We start from the raw sequence: 21,112 nt of genomic DNA on the forward strand, positions 1-21,112 counted from the left end.
AAGAAATGAGTGTCACGAGAACGAGTGTCACGAGAACGAGCGTCACGATACATGTCATGAGCTAATATCTTACATTTATAAATACCGAGGTGAATTTAACCGTCTATTCGAAATAGAACGATAGGTATATACAGTGGATCGCAAAACGGTTTAGACATAATGAATTTCAGAAATTGATAATCCAATAAGAGAATTTATTTTTGACATTATTCTCTTATTGAACCATTGGCATCACTCTGAAGTTTATTGTGTCTAACAATCGTTTTGCGAGCTACCGTACGTAATCTTTTATATATATGATAATTTTTATTTATACGATAAAGATAAAAACAATATTTTTACGTATTGGAAAATGATATTTTCTATTCTCTAACACACAACTATAGTTTTCTTATATTTTAATATTTTCCAAAAAGAGTTAAGAAATTGCGCATTCACTGAAAAAAATGTTGAAAAAATGCACTTGTAACTATATAGTATATAGAGAAATAATTACTATAATTATAAGTTTAAGAAAATTATTATTAATTAATAATTTTCTTGAATTTATTATTATTTAATTAATTTTTCTGCTATAATGTCAGTGATGATAATCTTGTGTGCGTGTTACTAGCACCATTTTCGTATTATAATAATCGAAAAATATAGCTGGGGTCGAAAGTAACCATAATTTTAATTCAACCATTTTTTTCTCTCAATGTTGTAAGTTTGGGAGTATCGCTTTGATAAAAGTAGAGTTTTACACCGTAAATGTGAGTATTGCTTTGGTAAAAATAAAGCTTAGTCGTTTTTTTGTGACGTTTTTCTTTGTGTAGTCGGATAAACGATGCGAAAGTTGCATTCAACCTGTATCGATGTTGCAACATTGCCGAACGGAACGGCGTCGCATTTTCCACGAGACGGAATTTCCATTTTCAGCCATGGAATCACGTGGAAAGTTGCTGCCGGCCGACGTTCCCTTGCAATAATCCAAGTATTTTAAGTCCAACTTGACGGGACAAAGTTAAAATTCCAATCTGCGAGCGGAAGACGCGCGGGATACGTCCTTGCGAGAGAGCAGCACGTACCCGGAAAACTTCCTCGGGGCGCAGTGACTGCGAATTACGTAATATTCGTCAAAATGTTACCGAGGTAAAAGCTGTTTTCGCTGGATGCGGTCGTTACAAGAGCGGACGCACAGTGCGAAAATCCGTGTCTGGGCCGCTGGGAATATTCGACATTACCCGATAATGTATGTATCGTCGGGAACGCATTACTGCCGGCTTCCTGGAGTACCCGTTAAACTACATCCGAACGTAGAAGAGCAACGTATCCCTTCCGCGGGGAATCGCCGTTTATTAATCACGACATGAAATGAATGAAAAGCCAGTTCGATGAGCAAGGCGCATTACCGCGTACTTATGAAAATTAAGTTCCCCCTCTATACAGGGTGTCCTCCGCAATTTTTGTGGGAACGTAGAATGGCTTGGTGAACATAAAAGTCCTATACCGTTTTGCGATATGCGCAATAATAGTCGACATATTAATTAAAGAAGATTAGTGAATGATACGCGATATGGTAAATGAGCTGCGATGTGTGCTATTGTATGCTTGTATATTAAGTTAAATTGAACAAAAAAGCCCTTTATCATTTTGCAAATAATCACGTAGATTTTTAGTTATTAATGAAAGAAAATCGTTACACAATTGTGCGTGGTAATGCACAAATCTTCTGTAACTAATATCTAAAAATCTATATAGTTATTTGCAAAATAGTAGAAGAAATTTTGTTCAACTAACAGTAAGAATTGAAGAGGCAAATAAGGAGTACAGCACAGATGTCTTAGTGCTATTAAATACTAATATTAATATATTTTATATAATATTAATATGATAGTGGGAGGATAATTATGTCCAGCATGTCAAACGCACGTATCGAAATTTTTCTTCGATTAACGTACGCGGCGAATCTACCTTTCATACTTATACCGATCCTTGAGTCCCAATTTTATATATATATATATATATATATATATATATATATATATATATATATATATATAAAATTGGGACTCAAGGATCGGTCTAAGTATGAAAGGTAGATTCGCCGCGTACGTTAATCGAAGAAAAATTTCGATACGTGCGTTTGACATGCTGGACTTATCCTCCCACTATCATATTAATATTATATAAAAGTAATATTAGTATTTAATAGCACTAAGACATCCGTGCTGTACTCCTTATTTGCCTCTTCAATTCTTACTGTTAGTTATTCTAAAAAGGAGCTTTCTATAATTTCTGTTTAAATTTTATTCAGTTTACCTAATGTATACGACGGCAGACGACGCCACTACAGCTCATTTATCGCGCGTGATCATTCACTAGTCTTCTTTAATTAATATCTCGAGATTTATCGCAAAATGGTATGGTATGGATATTTTATGTTCACTTCAATCCGTTTCCACAAAAATTTCAGAGAAAAGTCTGGGCCACCCTGTATATACATCTCTCTCTCTTTCTCTCTATCTTTCTCTTTTATAAGTCCTTATTTTCTCCAGCATCGAGAAAGCAAGTCCGTGCGTAATATTAAATCGCGTCGCTCATATCGGTTAAACTTCCGAGTCCACGAGCTCAAAAATGTCGGATACAAACGATATCGACTTTTACCGTCGTGTCTCTTAAAATATGAAAGGCAAGCTCAATGTAGGTCAGTGCATTCATCTAACATCTACAGTTCTGCCACTACGTCAAGGCGCAACGAAAATATCCAGCGTTTCATTCAAGACTCGGAGATTGTGGAACGAGGTATCTTTGAACGTCGTAGAGATGAACGAATAATGCCCGGTGTTTTAAATCTCTAATCGCCGTCTGTCGCACGCGAGTCATCTCCAAATGATCTCATTTCCTCGTGCTTCCTGTCTTGTTCGACGACATTCGACCCGGAAACGAGAATAACGACCGTTGCTCTACCTTCTGGGTACGCGTCAACGTTCCGCAAAGTTTCGTCGTACTCGCGCTTAGACTCGGGTGGAAATAGCCGGTCGGTCACGTCGAACGTCGACCAACTTGGCTGGCCGATACGCCGAGCTGGCTCGAGTCGCGATAGTTAGGTACCTGAGGGGCCCGGCATTATCGATAATCTCGAATCAGAGCTACAACTTCCTACCGGCGCACTGGTCGGGCCGAGCGAGCGTGCCGCGTGCGCTCTCCGAGATGCCGGCGTTGTCTCTCCGGCGTCGTGACACGCGGCCCTAATTAATTTCACGTAGTTCATTAACAACCTCCGGTTGGCAGTGCTTAACGACGTTTTGGCGTCTCCGTGTATCGGGGGCCGCAATATTCCCCGAGCGAGCGAAAACTCCGTTCTCTCCGCTCACTGATTAGCGGTGTGCAAATGATTGCGGATGCCGCGCAAGGTGCCTCCGCGTGTCACCGCGGCCGATGAAACGAACGCGGTACGACGTCTCCCGACTGTGAGCGTAAGTTCAGATCTACAATTTGCTGCTTGCTTCCTGCTCCCTTTTCTCTAGCTCTCTTTCTGACTTGAAGCCTTAAAGCCTTGATTTATAATGTGTTATTTGCTTCCTGTTACTTTTTCTTTATCTCTTTCTGACTCAAACCTTAAACCTTAAACTAAAAAAAGACAGAAAACAAGAAACAGGAAGCAAAGAACATATTGATAGATGAAGCTTTAAGCCCGAAAAGGATGGAGAAACAAGAAACAAGATGCAAAGAACGCATTGTACATCAGGCAGGGAGAATTTTCGCATCTCGGCGGAAAAGCCGAAAACAGAAGGGCCGATCAGAACTCGCGCTGTCAGAAAAGTAGAAACTTGTCGGCTACCACAGCGCGAGTTCTGATTCGTTTCTGCCTTTCTGTTCTCTGTTTGTCTGCCAAGACGTGAATTCTCCCTTAGACGATAGTGCTTGTCCGGGATGACGATCGAGGGAAGCGTATATACGTGGCAAAAAAAAGAGTTGCATTCCTCGTAGAGCGAGACTTTTCCCTTCTCTCATCGAGTTCGCGACTGTAAAAACGAAACGTCCGCGGGATCTCTTCGAGATCGACTCGAAATGATCGAGTTCGGTGGTTTGCTTCCTAGCTCCGAGACCGATCGGTCTCGGTTGGCCCGAGGTAATTGGCACTGACCCCCTTCCCCCTCCCCTCCGATGGCCGATCGTATTTCGTTGCAGCGACATTCGCCTCGATTCACGACACTCCGAGAGGATCTAAAGACACCCTCTGCCCCCATTACCGAGTAAACTCCGGTGCTCTTTGAAACAAAATCCAGTTTCGAAGTAGCATAGAAGTGGATAAGAAGCCCGTTCCGAGGAGTATCGACGTGGCGTGCTTTGAAATCAAATGCCACGTCGAAATGACCGAGCGACCGAGCGCGAGCTCGCGATTCCTCTCCTTCTCTTCTTCATTTCCTCCCTCGCTCCGCCACGATGAGCAGAAAACAAACGAAAGCGCGAAACGGAATTCGCGCTGCTTAGAAGGGATTCTCGCCACGTCGGCGGGACCCGGAGCACTTCCGGCGTCGCCGCTCCGGTCGCGCGCGAGCCGGTCGACGACGAATTCCCGACAGATGTTACCACGATTGCTTACGCTCCGCCCGACTTAATATAACCGAAATTAACCACGGCAAGCGCCGTCGAATCAGCTTTTCCTCGGTCTTTTTTCCCCACGTCGCTCGCCACCTTGCGCCATGGAATTATACCGCGCGTTCGAAAGCCCCCTCCCCTCTCCTCCCCTTCCCCCGAGACAGCCGTGCGCGACGCGCGAAATTATTATTTTTTAAATTACACTCGTCCGGCCCGAACTCTCTTTCCGTGGCGAGGCAAGGCGGCTGGAACTGCGCGCGCGCGTGTTGCAGCGTAATTCCATTAATTCTTTCAATACGCGCCCCATCGTTTTCTTTCAGAGGGACGCTTTAATTGCGCCCGTGCTTAGTCGGGTGTTTAAAATGCGAGCACGTCGCGAGATCACAACGGGAGCGGATGGATGCGTGAACGATAGAGAAACAGAGAGAGAGAATGAGAAAGAGAAATACAGAGAGAACGATACAAAGAGAAAGAGAGAGATAATAATTGACGGACGCGCTCGATATTTTTCATTGGTGATCAGCAATTTCGCCGAGCTAATGTTGTTAATCAACGAGATTTTCCCATTACATTAAGGTTGTTTCACAGCGTAATGTGCAATGTACGATAAATATCAGCGTTATAAAAGCGCGCGCATGTTTTCGCGACGCGCCAGATACGAGGGTGGGTTGTATAATTCTGATTGAAATCTTCGATGAATACAAAACCGTGGTGGCGACCCTTTCAACCCGCGACGCGCGATATTATGCCATTGTCGATACAATTCCACGAGCTGCCTCATCAACGATTTATGCTGTTGGTACTACTATTAACTATTAATATCGTAGCACGCGCGCCGCGCGTAACCGGTCTGCAAACAATCGGAAATATGGGGCGGCTAAGCGCGAGGAAAGGAAGATGAAATAATAATCAGTATTTATCGACATTCCCCCGATAACATTATGTATTCATGGAATTACGAAATTTGCCCTACACAACGGTTATGCGATTAGCATAATGATTAAAGCGCGAAGCGGCTAACAACTGGGGAAGACAGGGCGCAGCGCGGCGGTCCCCTCCCGTTTCACGTTTTGTGGAGCTCAAAGTACTGTAAACTGGAGTAGGTTAATGCGAGTAACAGAGAGTCCCTACCGCTGAGCGGCCGCATAAGAACAAGGCAGCGCGAATCGAACGCAATTAAATCCCCGAGTGCAAAAATAGAAATGGGAAACAAACTAACATGACGCGAGAGAGAAAGTACGGCCTGTAAGAGACTAATCGCGGTTCTTTCATGCGACTACCCAATAGAATAATTCTTGTTGTTTGAAATCAGTCAGACGCATGCACCAAATTATTCTCCGATCTTTGTATCAAATGTACGTGAAATCGACCTTTCTTTTTCAAGCTATCCTTTTAAATTCCAATTAAGAAGGTATTAAATTCCCATTTACTCATTCCCATATCGACTAACTATTGATTGACTTATTAATTGATTCAACTTTATGTTGCGAAAAATACTGCCTCGACCAAGAGTCAAATCTCTTCACATATCAGGCGGAACGCCGCACAATGGGGTCAAGCGAAATCTCACGTTTCAAAAAAAGTTACGGTCTTGAACTTTGAACTTTGAACCAATTTCAATATTTTTTTCTTTTTTTTTTTAATGAGAGCTAATGAAATGTGCAACTTTACTTTGCCGAATCAGATTTTTGTCTTTTCTTCTTCTCTTCTTCTACTAAATCAAATATGAAGAAGTTAGATTTCGAAATTTTTCGAGAATAAACTAATCTATCTCTAAATGACAGAAAACGCACAAAATGTCACTTGTAGATTCTAAAAAGGGATCTCTCGGCAAAGTCAGTAGGTTAAATAGGATTAGAAGAAATTAACACATAATATGATGTGATATTAGCGTTAAATGGAATATTGAGGTTGATGGTAAGATCAAAATCTCGGTGGCCTAATATATCTGTGCCACGTTTGAATCAACAACTCATGTCGTCGTCGTCGTCGTCGTCGTCGTGCGACCTGGGCGACTTTTCGTCAGAGGAGACAGGAGCTGCGAAACGCAGTTTCCCAAGAGATCGACACTCGGCTGCCACGTCGCTAGGTTCCTTGACAGAATACAACAACTAGGACTTCCGGTTGAGCGAAAGCGCAACCCGAAGTAGCGCGTGTGCTAATTCACTCCCGGTGTCGCCGCTGTCGCCTCTTCCTCCACCTCGCGTAAGCGCCGCGACTTAACTGTTTGAATTTGCTATTTGCATCCGCACGGCAAATAAAAAGTTCCGCGAGCGGGATGTATAGCGATGACAGATGAAACGGGACAGAATAGAGCAGACGGTGTCTCTCAAATACGCGAAAGCGCGGTGACGTAGATGACGAACGGCGTAACGTTTCGGCTCATACGACGTTCATCTTGTCGAGCTGGGCGCTCTTGTAAGCTCGACACATGAGCGACTTGTCGATTTACAGACGCGGCGTCGCAAAGTCGCCCTTTCTCGCGCGACTTGCCATACGTGCGAGCGAGCGAATAACAGATAAAAGGAGAGAGAAGGGGGAAGCAAGAGAGGAAATAATTTGACGATTTACCGGATGATTCGCAGGAGGAGAGATCGGAAAATCGAACCGTCAGCACAGTGGAGTTCGAGCCGGGCGTGGAGGATCATGGGAAATCTATCACCTGCCGAGCGGAGAATCCAAACGTGACCGGACTCTTCGTCGAGAAGTCTTGGAAGATCGACGTCGTGTGTGAGTACACGTTACATTTTTCCTTAACGTTCCAATTTCTCGCGGACCGTAAACTCGCTCGCGGCCGACAGATCGCGAAACTGATCGCGGCAAATCGAACACGGCAACATGACGAATGGCGGCCACATTATGCTGTTTATCGATTTCAACTTTCCTCCGCGCTCCCCCTCTCCCGCCGCTCTTCGACTTTATTTGCGCGCGCGTGTCATAAAAAGGAAAAGAAAAATAAGAAATTGCCCGGCAGCCACCGTTTTCCATCTCATCTTCATTCGGGTCCCGAATCGGCCAATTTTACGAGCCTCTTCATTCCGCGCGCCGCGACGCGTCACCTCTCATCCCGCGTTCACGCATCGTTCCCTTTTTATCTCGCACATTTCCCTCCTTCTCGCCCCCTTCCTCCTTTCTTTTTTACAGTGTCAATAAAAAGATCTTGGCGAGATTTCCCATAAATTACAACCGAAATATTCGTCGGGACCGCCGATGATCCCCGCGTGCGTCCGCTCTGCCAGAATTCTCAATCTGGATCCCCATAAAGAGAAGGTGAGCACACCTGCGCGAAAAGAGTGGAAGAGACGCGCCTTACTCGGTTACCAAGGATGGCGAAATGATACTTTTGACCAAAGATAGCTATAAGTCGTGCATAAATCAAGTTTTATTTTAAATCAGTGCGCTTACATAGTTATATTTGAATGCGCCATTTTTGATCGGTTCCGAATGCCGTTCTATTTCATGCTCTTTTCATCTATTCCCGTATCGCTTCGAGCGGACGCAGCTGCGACTCCGCAAAATCGCGCGATCCCGGTTAAGCTTCCCTCGACTCTCCGTAGATCCGCAATTCTACAAACCCACGAGGGAGAAAGAGAGAGAAGGAGAGTCGCTAAACGCGCGTCTCTCATCTCGAGACGGATTATTATGCTCAAAGTGAAGGCGCCTCATTTCCATGGGACGTCTGCTCTTCTCTCTTTTTTTCCTCCCGTCATTTATTACGACAGGCATAACCGCAGCGTAGGAATGTTATACGTAACCGGCGCGACATCGCGCGCACGTCACGAGCTGGTTTACCAGGCGCCCGTGAAATTTATTATCGCGTAACTACCCTCATCCGGCCTCGTAAACTTTACGTTCGACCTGTCGAGAGTTATGGCACGCTTCTCGGCGCATATTAAAACGAAAGGAGACAACAGTCGTCAGGTGGAAAGAGAGGCTCGAACAACCATGACCGACCCACATCCGTCCTCGCAGCCGGGAACGCGTCTCTCTTCCAGATGAACTGCGTTCGCGATATCGTGCGAAACGCGAGAGGGAAAATCTTTGACGCGCGTGCCAACGTCTGTATATTTCATATAGTCCGACGGCGCGGAAAATGATCGCGGCCGAGTTGCAGTGCGCGTATATCTCGCGCTGCTATCTCGCGTTATTATTACTACACGCCGCTTAGAGCTAAAACCGGCGGCGGCGGTACCGCGCGACCGATTGCGATAACGCTTAGACAATGATTATAAATTTTGTACAAGTCGTAAAGGCTAGACGCCCGTCGACCATGATTACCCACGTGCCGTACGCGCGGGTGGGAAGAAATAATAATGACGCTTTTATCGCCACGCGACCATTATCGCGCGGGCGTAAGGCGGATTTTACACGGACGGATCTCTCAAGTCGCGCGCGGACAAACCTAGTCACGAGCTTCCGCGCGCCTTCTCTTTCGCGATAAAATAGTTCAAGGCAGTTCGGTCAGCGTCCGCGCGGCTCGTAATCCCCCAAAGTTTTCCGTGTCGAGGCGCCTTTAATCTACGACTCCAACCGGCTCTCTCGCGATGTCTGATGCCGCCACTGAGTAATAATGGCCGCGAACAGCGAAATCCGAGCTATTATTATCTATCGGGAAGATAACAAAACGGAGATAGGCGGAATTCGCTGAGGTAACGTGTGTGTGGATGATACGATCTATTCCTGAAGAAAAATAATTTAATTTATTTCCTAATTCTATTTTTTATTTAGCTCTCTTTGCTATTCGAATAATAATATTTCTCAATTCTAAATCCAAACCACTGAGTAAGTAAGTTTTCGGTCTCGAGATTAATTTCCTAAAGTAGCTCGAAAAGTCGTTCAATGATAACGGCACGCTAGATCGACCGTTTCTCGATAGCAGCGGCAGACCCGTGACGTAAATCCACGAGCGCCGACACAGATAAGCTCGATAGAGTAAAAAGCATCTTTACGATGCGCGAGGCGTCGTATATTACTGCACGTTCATTTTAATTGTACGACACGTATAAATAACGGTGGGAGAAAGAGAGCGCGACGTGAACAGAGGATCGCGCGCACCGGTCAGATATTTTTTCAATTTTGCGGAGGCGTGCCGTTACTTCGGCGGCGATAAATTCCTCGATTCCGTACGGTTTATCGTTCGTTCTCATCTGTCCGGTTGCGTCCGTTGCACCTGCACATCTGGCAAAAATATAGCGGCAATGGCAAACAGGAAATACATAAGGAGTGCGCGCACGCGGCGGAATTCGCGAAACGAGAAAAACTGCAGAATACGGGAAATGATGTCACGTCACGTATTCGATTACGCTGACCGTTCTGCGCACTACCGCTCGAAATTACACCACTTCGAAAGACCGTATCCGCAGTTTGTATCGGGAACCTCGTCTTTGCCGTCACCGACGTCCTCGACGGCGGCGCGATTTGCGAGACAACGAGAGAAAAAATTGAATGGAGCAATAGAAATGTGTCACGATGTCATATTAAGCGAAGCAAAAAAGCGAGAAAAATCTCTCTATTCATATCGTAAAATACGTAACATTTCTCTTTTTCTCTCTCCCCCTCCACTCTTCCCCACTCTTTCTCTCAGAGCACTGAGACACACATCCTAAGAAGATTTCAATATTTTATGCTTGCAGATCCGCCGATAGTATCGTTAAACCTCGGATCGACCTTAAGCCCAGAGGACATCAAGGAAGGGGATGACGTGTACTTCGAGTGTCATATTAGGGCCAATCCACCTTGGTCTAAGCTCATCTGGATACACGACGTAAGAATAAATGCGCACTCATGCACACAAGCCGCAAACTCGACGCTTCCTTTTCTTTTTACGACGCCGCGGTGACAGCAAAAAATACGTATGACTACGTAAAAATCTACGCAACGGGGAATCCGCGGGTGTGTAAAGAGACTCTTTCAACGATAACTTTGTCGATACGCGTGACACTTTTGCCTCGAGTAATACCTCATACATCAAACACCGAGTAGAACTTTAAATCCTTTATTTGCATAATATATGAGCCGCCGCGCTATACGCCGCGATCAATCTCGCTCGACGATATCGACGTGAAGCACCGACGCGACGTCGTCATTCTCGGTGACGAAAGCGCGCAACGAGGATCTTCCTCTATCTGTACGTCACGGATTATTCACCAATACGGGAAATCCGACACGAACGATAATCACGAACGAGAATTTTGACGATTTATTCCTATTTTAATTGCATCGATACTGATTAATTTCTCCTCGTAGTTTTTTTCCAATGGTATTTAATTACAATCAATGTTAAAATATTAAAAATATACAATTTTGTGGTAGAGGTTAGAAATAAACGATTAGCTGATTGTCAGAATACGTCAACTTATCAGTTACAATGATGACCCAAAAATTACCTCTGGACAACGTTACTGAAACAAAGCTATGACATCCCAGACGGCACAAATGTCCAAAATCGAGTCATAAGACGTCTTTAAGGCAACTTTAAGACAATACTTTATAAACTTGTCTTAAAGACAACTTAAAAACATCTTAAAGACGTCTTATGTCCCACTTTTAGACATTGTGCTGTCTGGGATATTATTCGCCCTATATCAAAATTTTGTGGCAGGTGCTAAAATTAATCGACCAGCAATCAAAATACATCAGTTGACGAGTACGATCATTGAAAAAAAAAATTAATTACAGATATCCTAAAAATTAGCGTGTCTCGACAATGTCATTACTGAAACAAAGCTATGTCATATTCGCGCTATATCGAGAGGAATTGAGCGAAATTTCGTAATTTTGCATTCGTCATTGTTACACGTACTTGGACCGTTACACGGTTTAGGGCGCGAAAATGTGCAACAAGCATAAAACGCGTATCAAAGCGTAAGTAATGTTAGTTAGTCCCGGCTCATACGAGGTAGTTGCCTCGGGAGACTGCTGTGCCTGCTCGCCCGCTTATTCTAGACGGTACTACTTGAATTTCGGAACGCCACCGTCGCCGTCGTGCATTGTGTATACACTTACCGCGCGCTGCAATTGCAACGGAGTCGGAAGTTAAAGGAACGCTCCCAAGGCGTATTCGAGACTATCAGCGACAAACTTTGTTGGCCTGTGTATCGGTGGCAGCCACGGACGCGCACTTCCTGAATTCTAATCGTCCCGATCACCGGTTACCGGCTTCAGAATCGCGCGTACACGTGCACGACACGACGACGACGAGGACGACGAAGAAGACGAGCAAGACGACGACGACGCGCGATTACGAATAGCCGTGCATTAATTTCCGACGTCGGGACCATCCGATAACTTCCGTTAACGACGCGAGAACAATCCGCGGCAGACACCCGAGAAACTAATAATCGCGATTAAAGTCTCAAAATATATATAACCAGCAATTTTCTGTTCAAAGGAAATTGATTTATATATGCATAAATTAGAATATCTGTTTATGTTCCTTATAAACTTCTAAATCCTTTGACCGATCTGGGGAGCGATCCCAATTTGTGATAACTTAAATTTAGATGTTCTAGATACAAGAAGCCCAGGCAATATGCCGGGTAGGTTAAGCGAGCAATCGTTAAATTTGAGTAACTACATGCTACATGGTAGTCACGTGAAATATATCGCGAGTAGTTTCATTTATTACTGTTCGAGTGTTCGCGAAGAGAACACGTGAGGAGAAATTGTACTTTACATTATCGTCGACTCGCATTTCTTAATTCCTTCCTTTGCCATACAGAAAACCACATTCAACGATATTCGACGAATTTTTTCTGTTTTTACAGCGAACAGCGGTCGACCGTAATTTTGTTTACGCGGCGAGGAGTCGACTTAATTTCCAAGCTCTCTCTCTCTCTCTCTCTCTCCCCCTCCCTCTCTCTTTCTCTGCGGCACGTCTCTCTAGTTAGATTCTAATAACAAATTAATCCGACAGTTATAATGTCTGTCAGGAGGTATGCGGTACATATGCTGTAATTATATTACCATCGGTTACGCCGGCCGAGGGAATCTCGTAGGAGCGCCGCGCGCGATGCATTAGCTTCCACCCCGGTCTTTTCCGGGATCAGCCGCGGCCTCATATCCCTACCGTGTTCCGTCGCTCACTTTAACCTCGACTCATACCTCGCTTCCCTTCTCTCTACATCTTTTCGTTTCGTCGCACGACGACCTTTCGCCGGATATACGTCGCGAAGGGCTGCAGCAAACGGGCTAACGGTGGGCGAGAGAGTAGCAGCTGCTACCGCGTAAGAGATTTCCCTCGAAATTGCATCTTAAAAATATGATCCGACTTCATTCCGGAGTGGGAGCGGGAAGCGGCTCGACTATCACGGTGTCACTCTCTCTCTTTCTCTCTCCCTCCTTCCCTCCCCGTTCCTTCCACCCCTTCAACGTACATCCGCGAGTTCCTCCTCACGCTTGCGGATTGCCCTCTAGCAGCATCGAGCCGCTCAGGGGCGAAGCGATCTGCTTCCGGTCCACTAAACTCCCCTCAGTCTTTGTATGTGCCTTTAAACGTCGAACGGATTACTAGACTCGATTCGATTCGCGCTATTCATCGTAAAATGGGAATTCGAGGCTACGCGCGGCCACCTCAGCCGGACCTCGGTTAATCCGGCTGTGATTCTTTTGATGATTATCGAACTGCTGCGATTGAAGTTGAATGAGATGACGTGTGAGCGTCGCGGTTGATTTGTAAGAACGATAAGCTGATAATAAAATAGCAGAATATACCCTCATTTGTTAATGTTCGTAAACTGCGTGATCGCGAACGTTCGCTCCCTTCAAATTCACGAGATTGAGAAACGCCCCTCGGAGTGTAAATATAGCGCGAGTCGAGCATGTTAGCGAGTTTTCTATAACCAGGGGAACGTCGTCGATCTCTCCATAATGCCCTATTTCCATTTATTCCCTGTTACTCGTCGGTTTTCCGAATCTCTCCCGAACGCGCTCACCTTTAAGCATGTCATTGGGGTGGATTTTCACGTCCGCGCTCGGTACACCAGAGGAACGTTTCATTCGGCAGCGCTGGTCCCTTTCACTCATCCGGAAAGGTTTGCCTAGGAATTACAAGGGCCGTTGGCACGTACTATCTGCCAATCAATCCCGAGCTAGCAATCGGGCTGGGGATCCGGCACCATCGGGTCTTAGAAAAGCGTTTCGAGCTGCCCCTAGCAGCAGTAACCTTTTGAGTGGCAATCGTAAAGAGGAAGAAAGAATCATGAACGGCGAGAAGGCGGTACGAAGGGTGAGAAGAAGCGGGAACTGCTGGAGGTGGAGAAGCAGGAGAATAGGGTAGGAAGGAAACGATGCGCAAGCGAGGGACCGAGAGAGAAATTAGAAAGTGAAAAAGAAACGGGAATAACAGCGAGAAGAATAAGGGGGAAAAGGAGGAAGAAATCGAGAAGGCGAAAAAAGAAATGTAAGGTGGCCGACATAATGGAGTGCAGTGATTAAGTCGGTTCTATCATTCACGGGGACAATAGAGAAGTTCTGTAGCTACCTGCAGCATCGACGAGCCAATCGGCCGGCCGGTTTAGACGCGGAGAAAGAGAGAGACGCGCGCGCGCGTCACACACACACACACACACACACACAGAGAGAGAGAGAGTCCCTGAAAGGATTCCCTCAACTCTTCATCTTTTCGCGCAAAGTGGATTGACCGAACGTACTGCCGGCAGAGGATCCCATTAATACTGTTGTCCTCGCGGGCACACGGCGGAAAAATCGAAAATTTCTTTCGTACACGTTCGTAAGTTCACCTGTACGCATGTCTTTTCTCGAATTCACCTCGTACAAAAGGTACTCTCAGTCGCGGCGATACTGTAGCAGTGCTTGCTCAATGTCAAGCGGACTTGATTGAAACGGAATTTTGTCTGAAGCTCTCAGTTACGAGGATATCGAACGTTCAAGTTCGGCAAGCTCTGACAAACGACGCGGCTCCCACTTAGGCAATTTTATTAGGGATGAGCGCGGAGTCTCGCGAGGATCGGTGTCTTATCCGCCGCAGGGCGGAACAGTCTGCGGAAGGAGACGGTCGAGAGAAGCTAAGAGAAACTCGTGCTCGAAAGGGACAAATTAATAATGCGAGTTTGCGCCGTAGTTTGCACACGCGAACAACAACGCGCGCGCGTCTCGGGCGCTTCGAATACCGGCGAGTGTAGTCGCGCGTTAACATTAGCGCGAAAACGGTGATATCGATCAAACGCGGGATTCCACGTTCGCCTCGCGCCACCCCTGCCGTGTCTGATGTAGTCATATCGACGTTGCGGCTTTTGTACATCGATCGAATCGCGCACGGGCGCACCGGGAATAACGGCTTTCTCGCTACGAATCGACCGAATGCATTTCCTACTCACGCGAGATTCGGCCCGACAAGTTCGGGTCTTAATGTGGCACGAGGTGCGAGATCGCGCGGAGGAGTCGAGAGCTGTGTGCGGGGGTGAGGGTGACGGTGGGTTGCCGAGGAAGTAGTAGATGCTCTAGCGTCGAGAATTCGGCGGGCCGTACATCAATCAATTTCACTACCATCGCGATCGGGACGTGTTGGAATTCCAGTTAAGGGCGACTTTCCGAGGTGGGACACGAGGAGAGAGAAAGAAAGAGAAAACGAGCGAGAGAGCGAGTTCGTTCCCTACGATTTCGATCTCGCAATTTTTCGTTAAGAGATAAGACGAGCCCGGGACGAGGGAAGGAAAGGGCGAAATCGAGAACGATATCCAATCGCGTAGTCACCCAAAGTCTCTGCCCGGCACTTCTAAAAAGAGCCCGATAGTGGGCGAACTTTCGAACAAGCTGCTCGAACTACCTCCACCGAGTATCTGTGCCGCATCTCCGACTTTCCTCGAGAGTACACCGGCCGTAATCGCCGGACACAGCTGATCCCCGCCCGATCCTAATGGCTCCGATGGCGAGCCATCCGTCGCAGTTGTCAAACTCGCCGTGGAAAATATTTATTACGCGCGGATTTTACGTGGAGAATGCGCATTTCGCGTGTTTCCACGCGAGCACATTGACGGTGTCTCGAAAAACACGAGGGACAAAAGTGTATTGCTTTGTTATTTCGTGGCGGATCAGGTACGGCACGAGAGTACACCGCGTCTCGATAAAGGCTCTAGCACGGCCATACCGCGCGGAAAATATTTCGCGGCAGCCAGTCAAAAAGAGCACGTGAGTTCGTGCAACACCGTAATTGATCGACTCCATGCGCCACACTCGTTCCCTGTCGTAATAAAATCGACAACAGTGCAACGCACTACGAATATTCGATAACAGCATATCGCTGTACGGCCCGCCCGCGCGCAATCGGGATTGCTACTGCTAAAACCAAAATACAAATAACTTCGGCAAACAGGTATTGGCCATCCGTCGCGAACCTCGACACACATCTACCCACCATCTATCTACCCACCTACGCTGCGCCGATACGAATCTCGTTCGCGATGAATCGAGGCTCGCTGAATTACAATCCGGCCGAAGCCGCGGGCGATGGTCCAAGGAGTCACTATAGCCGCATCCTTGCGCGAACCGGCAAAGGAAGATCCCGGCCAGGCCGCTGTGTGTGACCACCGCGCAGAGGAGAGTAAGCGGAATAAAAAGATTTTTGATGCTTTGAGGGATGGCAGCGCGCTGCGGAGGTGAGGCGAAAGAAATAGGTAGGTTGGACAGACGGAAGAGGAAGGAAGGAAGGAAGGAAGGAACAAAGAGAAGGAGAGAAAGGAAGTATGGTCGTGGCTTGTTGGCAATTTTTCAAAGAATCAGTGCGCCGTCTGACCGGAATGAACGATCCCTCTCCTGCCCCAGAAGCCCTTTTCTTTCCCTCAAGCTTGCTCCTTTTGCGTCCGACCATACGAGAAGCGCTGAGGGGATCACACAGCGCAACCACACAGGATCTCCTTGTGACGGGAGATGGTTCCTGTGTCCAGAAGCAGCGAGCATTCCTACGGGAAGCGATCTCCGTTGAAGGGCGCGAAGAAATTCGATAGATCCTCCGAATCGGAAGAGGAAGAGGGAGAAAAAGAGAGATAAAGAGGGAGAGACGACGCCAAAACGAAATTGGACGTTCCATCCGGTACGTTCTGAGATTTCGTGGACCAACGAGGGACGTCTCTGGGCGCATTCCTGAAAATCGAGTGTCGCGGATGGAACGCCCGGCTATCGATCGGCGCTTTAAGAACTGGAGAAGAGAAGCGCGAAGGACACCGATAAGTAATGCAATCGCCGTTGGCCACGGCCGTTTCAGAGCCGAAATCATTTCGGACGGCGCAATCACGTTATCACGTCACGACGGCGATATCTCGTTTTTGACGCGTGTGCCGGCACAATTCCCACGTGGGAAGGTATCGTCGAGACATCGTAGACGCGCGGTAAATAAAATTATTGCTAACGACGGAGTATTGCTCCTTTAGAAATTCCGGTGATGCAGTTAAGGGAATAGGTTGTCGACAGGCCGCGGCTGGAAGAGCGCCGGCTGTCTGCGCTCGGAGAATGGACGCGATGGCGAAGTTAGTTGATCCTCATTTACGAAGCAAACCCTATGAAACCTAATTATTGGAAGCGCAGTACTCTCTGGTCCCGAGACTGACTGATCAAAGGGCTCCGTGGCAGCGTCCCCTTAACGAAATTAAGTCGATAACGTTAAAATTCAAGATATACAGCCGCGCGACTGCATGTTAAAACACGAAGCGATTTTTCGCTGGACAACTTTGTCAATCGCGTGTAAGTGCGCACCGCTACGTCGCGCTAATCGCGTTGCGGGGGAGAAATTGCATAATCTGTTCGATGAATCTCGGATTTTCGAATGGTTAATGGATTCGCCAATTCTTCCAGACTCTTCGACGCGACGATCTTTCAGAATTCATTAATCCCCGAATCTTTACTTTCCCTTTAAGTTTTCAACAGCTCGACTTTCGAGCTCTCGAGCATTGACTTCGCAACCCGAAATGTTCGGGTAGTTACATCGCGGAATCGCTCCCGTGTTTCCCTTCCACCGTGGCTCCGGCGATGCTTTTCTTATCGTCCGAACGAAAATAACGAATAATCGCGAACTACTTAAACTGAAGCAAAAATTAACGACGCGAATGTACTCTAGAGCGAACAAATACAGCTGCGCGCCAGAGGTTGGAGGAGTAGATTGGATAAGTAGGAGGAGAGAGGGAGGCTCAGCGGAGGACGGATGGTGGCTCTTCGCAGAATGGCTCGGTCGCAAGAAAAGATAAACGAAAGTCAGGAGCTGACTACACAGGACGATATCGTACTCTCCATTCCGCCTCGTCGGGACGACGAGGAGAAACGCGGACGGAAACGACGAAAGAACAGAATCCCGATTCGTGGGAACGGCAAGGTGCGGGGGAGGAGGATGGCAAGGGAGGGCAGAAGAGTGGGAAACCGGAGGATTCGCGTCGCGAAAGGAAACTTTAAACTTCGCTATCTCTCCACCGCGAGGCAGGAACACGCTACGGGACCATACGTGTGAGCTTTCGCGATATCGATCAGCCTACAGCAAATCTCCGGCATAGGGTGTCTCCGATGGTGGCTTTGATCGATCCTTAATGGAACTCGTTCGATGAAAGCGATATTTAAAGAAAAAAATAAAGGAAAAAATGCATCGCGATCCTGTTTTTGAACAATATCACGAGAAACATAGTCTACGAATAATCCGACCATAAATTTTTAAGAGAAGTGATTCACCATACAACGCGGATCGATCCTATATGTATACTTCGTCTTCGGGATCATTTTTATCTTATGAACGATATTTTTAAGAATGATAGAAAGGAAAAAGATAACGTACATTGCTATAGACAGTTCGGCTATAAATTTTTTAAGAAGATTATTCACACACGTGTAACACATATACGAATCGATCATTTCCTCTTTTTCGAGTAATTTTTCATTCAAGCGGTATAAAAAGAATTATGAGTGAAAATCTCGATAAGATCGTAGCATACGGAGTTGAGTTCTCGCGCGCGTCAATGCGACCTTCTTGAATCGCTGAATGCTCTTCATCTGATTTCAAGTGAAATTTTCCATAAAGGGACTAAATTACACGCGAAAAATCACGACGTTAGCGCATTAATGCGATTAAGATTGCATTTCATACGGCTGTTTGACGCGGGATTTTGAGATACAGCAGGGAGCAAAGACGTACAGACGCTCCCTCAAAAATTCTTCCGACTTAACGAGGTATAACGTTTAACGAGTCCTTTCCGAGCTTCGCCTCTTACCGCAAGTAAATCGAAGATAAACCCTGGGGTTTAACCGGAGCTTAACCTATGCTAAGCGCGCTAAACCTCCCAACCTAGACTCGACCACATGGATGGCTGGTTACATAGATTACAATGTAGTTTAATTGAGTTAGCACCCTAATGGTTGCAAACATCCACGTCTGTCCACTGCCTCCTTTTTTATCTATTCATTTCTTTGAATTTTTTCATCTTATTTAAAACGACGTCTCGCGCTGCCAAGACTAAGTTTGCACGAAGTGCAATACCGCGATACAAAGAAATCGAGAATAGAAACGCAGAAATTTCTATGTTTTCGACAGAGCGAAGATTAGCCTTGAAATTAGCGTAAGATCAACTTTACATTCACATTAGTATATTTGTCACCATGAGTATATTTGTCGGCAGTTTATGAGGATTTAAAAAAGGACTGCGAGAGCTGGCAACTACGATGCTAAATCGCCGAGATATCGGAAAATAGGGAGCCTGTTTTTCCGAAGTAAACGTCTTAACGGCGCGTTTAAATCACTCTTAAAACTCCATATTTCATCAGAATAGAGATTATTGTTGATTGAATCATTCGAGCCGTCCGAAATCCTTAAATTTAAGACGACTCGAAAGTGAGCTCATATATATTGCGGATTGTGAATGTCTGTACGTCTCCCCGGTCTCGTTCGTACGTCTCAATCGCGAACCACCTGACTTCTTGCCAATATACATCGATTAATTGCGCATAATTAATTTAAGAATCAGCCCGCTATCGTCGTGAAATCAGCCGATCGAAAAAAGAAGAGAAAAATCAAGAATACGACGAACTAACAGCGGTGGAATTTTCGACGACGGGACGACGACGATGCCGCAACGCGCGCCGTGTCGAGCTGCCGAGATTATAAAACAATTGAATAAATCTACCCCCTCGGGTGGCGTCCAGGGTAGAGAAACGTCCCGGGAGGGGTAGACAGAAGTGGAAGAAGAAATCTCCGAGCCCCCCGAACCTCCCCCACGGCCCCAACCCCCCGCCAACTTCTCCGAGATTCAAATGGCCTCGTTTCAAATCGATTTCGAATTATCTTCGGCGAGCGGATTCTGGCGGAACGGGAGAAAAGGGGGGTCCTTCGCTGGTGTAATGGAGGAAACGGTAGTAAGGTAAAGAGGTATGAGGACGAAATGGTTGGGGAACGGGTGTGAGCGGCCGAGGGGGAGAGAGAGGAGAGAGAGGAGAGAGAGAGAGAGAGGAAGAATACGGTAGAGTGAAAAACTTAAGGGACTTTTACTGGCCGAGAAAATGTTTGCCAGGCGAGACAAAGACGTCCGAACTGTCGTTTCTTCTCTGATTAAATAGGCAAGACCGCTTTTAGGGGCGATGTCCTATGGACATACGCCACAACTCTCAGATATTCTTCTTATAATCCCGCGCACTTGCGTATCCTTCCCCCTTTTCCGTATCAAACTTTTACAACGTACTCCGTAAGAGGAAAATATCGGAGAACGGCGAAGTAAGGCGTCACTTATAAACGTTATATCGGAAAAAAGTTCTAAGGAAAGGCGCACGCGAGAGAGAGAAAGAAAGAAAGAGAATAATAAAATCGAGATTAATACATGACGCGATGACAGATATCCCGGAATGATGTTTCGTCGATCCCACACGAAAGAGTTAGCTGTTACTCTTCGATTGCAAAGTAATTTATAAGGCACAAAAAAAGTCGCGACAGACAACTCTTTCTTTTCTCTTTTATTCATACGGAATTCTGCGAATATTGATCGTACTGAGAAATCGTAACGGAAGACTGTCAAAGAAACGAACACATTCCTAGAATTTCAAGAATAATTTACGATAAGTATAAAGTACCGATTGGATAATTTTTACGAATAATCTAGCGTGTTAAGGTAATATTTTTAATCGTACCAAGATTGGTTTTTCGCACTTGAACGAATAATTCCTTTCGCACTACAGAGAGAGAATTTCTTGCAATAATAATTTGTAATAATTTCGAACAAATCAATGAGATAAAATCACGTTATATACGAATTAAACGTCTCGCCGGCGAGTAGTCTGCATATTAGCTGGTGGAACTTTCGAAGGCCGCCTCTCGCCTGATTAAGCGGTTCGGCCTGCATTTGGCAACGGCAGCGACGCAGTATGCACCGACTCTAGCTACTTGTTGGCTCTGACGTGCGGCTGTTCCACTCCCGAGTTCGTTCCCGCTTCGCAAGTTTCAGTAGAGTGCGATATTAGCACTACATTTGTCCCGCTCCTCATTTTGTTGCGCGACGCGAAAACAGGCGAAGGAATGGGCTTGGGGGTAGAGCAGGGAGAAAAGGAGGAC

General features: G+C 46.3%; 2 protein-coding genes across 11 annotated transcripts in view; one reads left to right on the plus strand and one right to left on the minus strand.

Annotated features, from left to right (window-relative positions):
* Positions 1-21,112, plus strand: part of LOC116850399 (nephrin-like) — a 539,959-nt gene that overhangs the window by 484,872 nt on the left and 33,975 nt on the right. For all 10 annotated transcript variants that reach the window (XM_032828638.1, XM_032828641.1, XM_032828642.1 and 7 more), the window contains 2 exons: positions 7,170-7,314; positions 10,218-10,348. In XM_032828638.1, the coding sequence (XP_032684529.1) occupies positions 7,170-7,314; positions 10,218-10,348 (276 nt within the window). The remainder of the gene's footprint in view (positions 1-7,169; positions 7,315-10,217; positions 10,349-21,112) is intronic.
* Positions 1-21,112, minus strand: part of LOC116850410 — a 198,430-nt gene that overhangs the window by 169,803 nt on the left and 7,515 nt on the right. The window lies entirely within an intron of this gene.

The sequence above is a fragment of the Odontomachus brunneus genome, unplaced genomic scaffold (assembly GCF_010583005.1).
Source record: "Odontomachus brunneus isolate Ranch 3 - 2012 unplaced genomic scaffold, Obru_v1 Obru_scaffold_144, whole genome shotgun sequence".
Taxonomy (NCBI): domain Eukaryota; kingdom Metazoa; phylum Arthropoda; class Insecta; order Hymenoptera; family Formicidae; genus Odontomachus; species Odontomachus brunneus.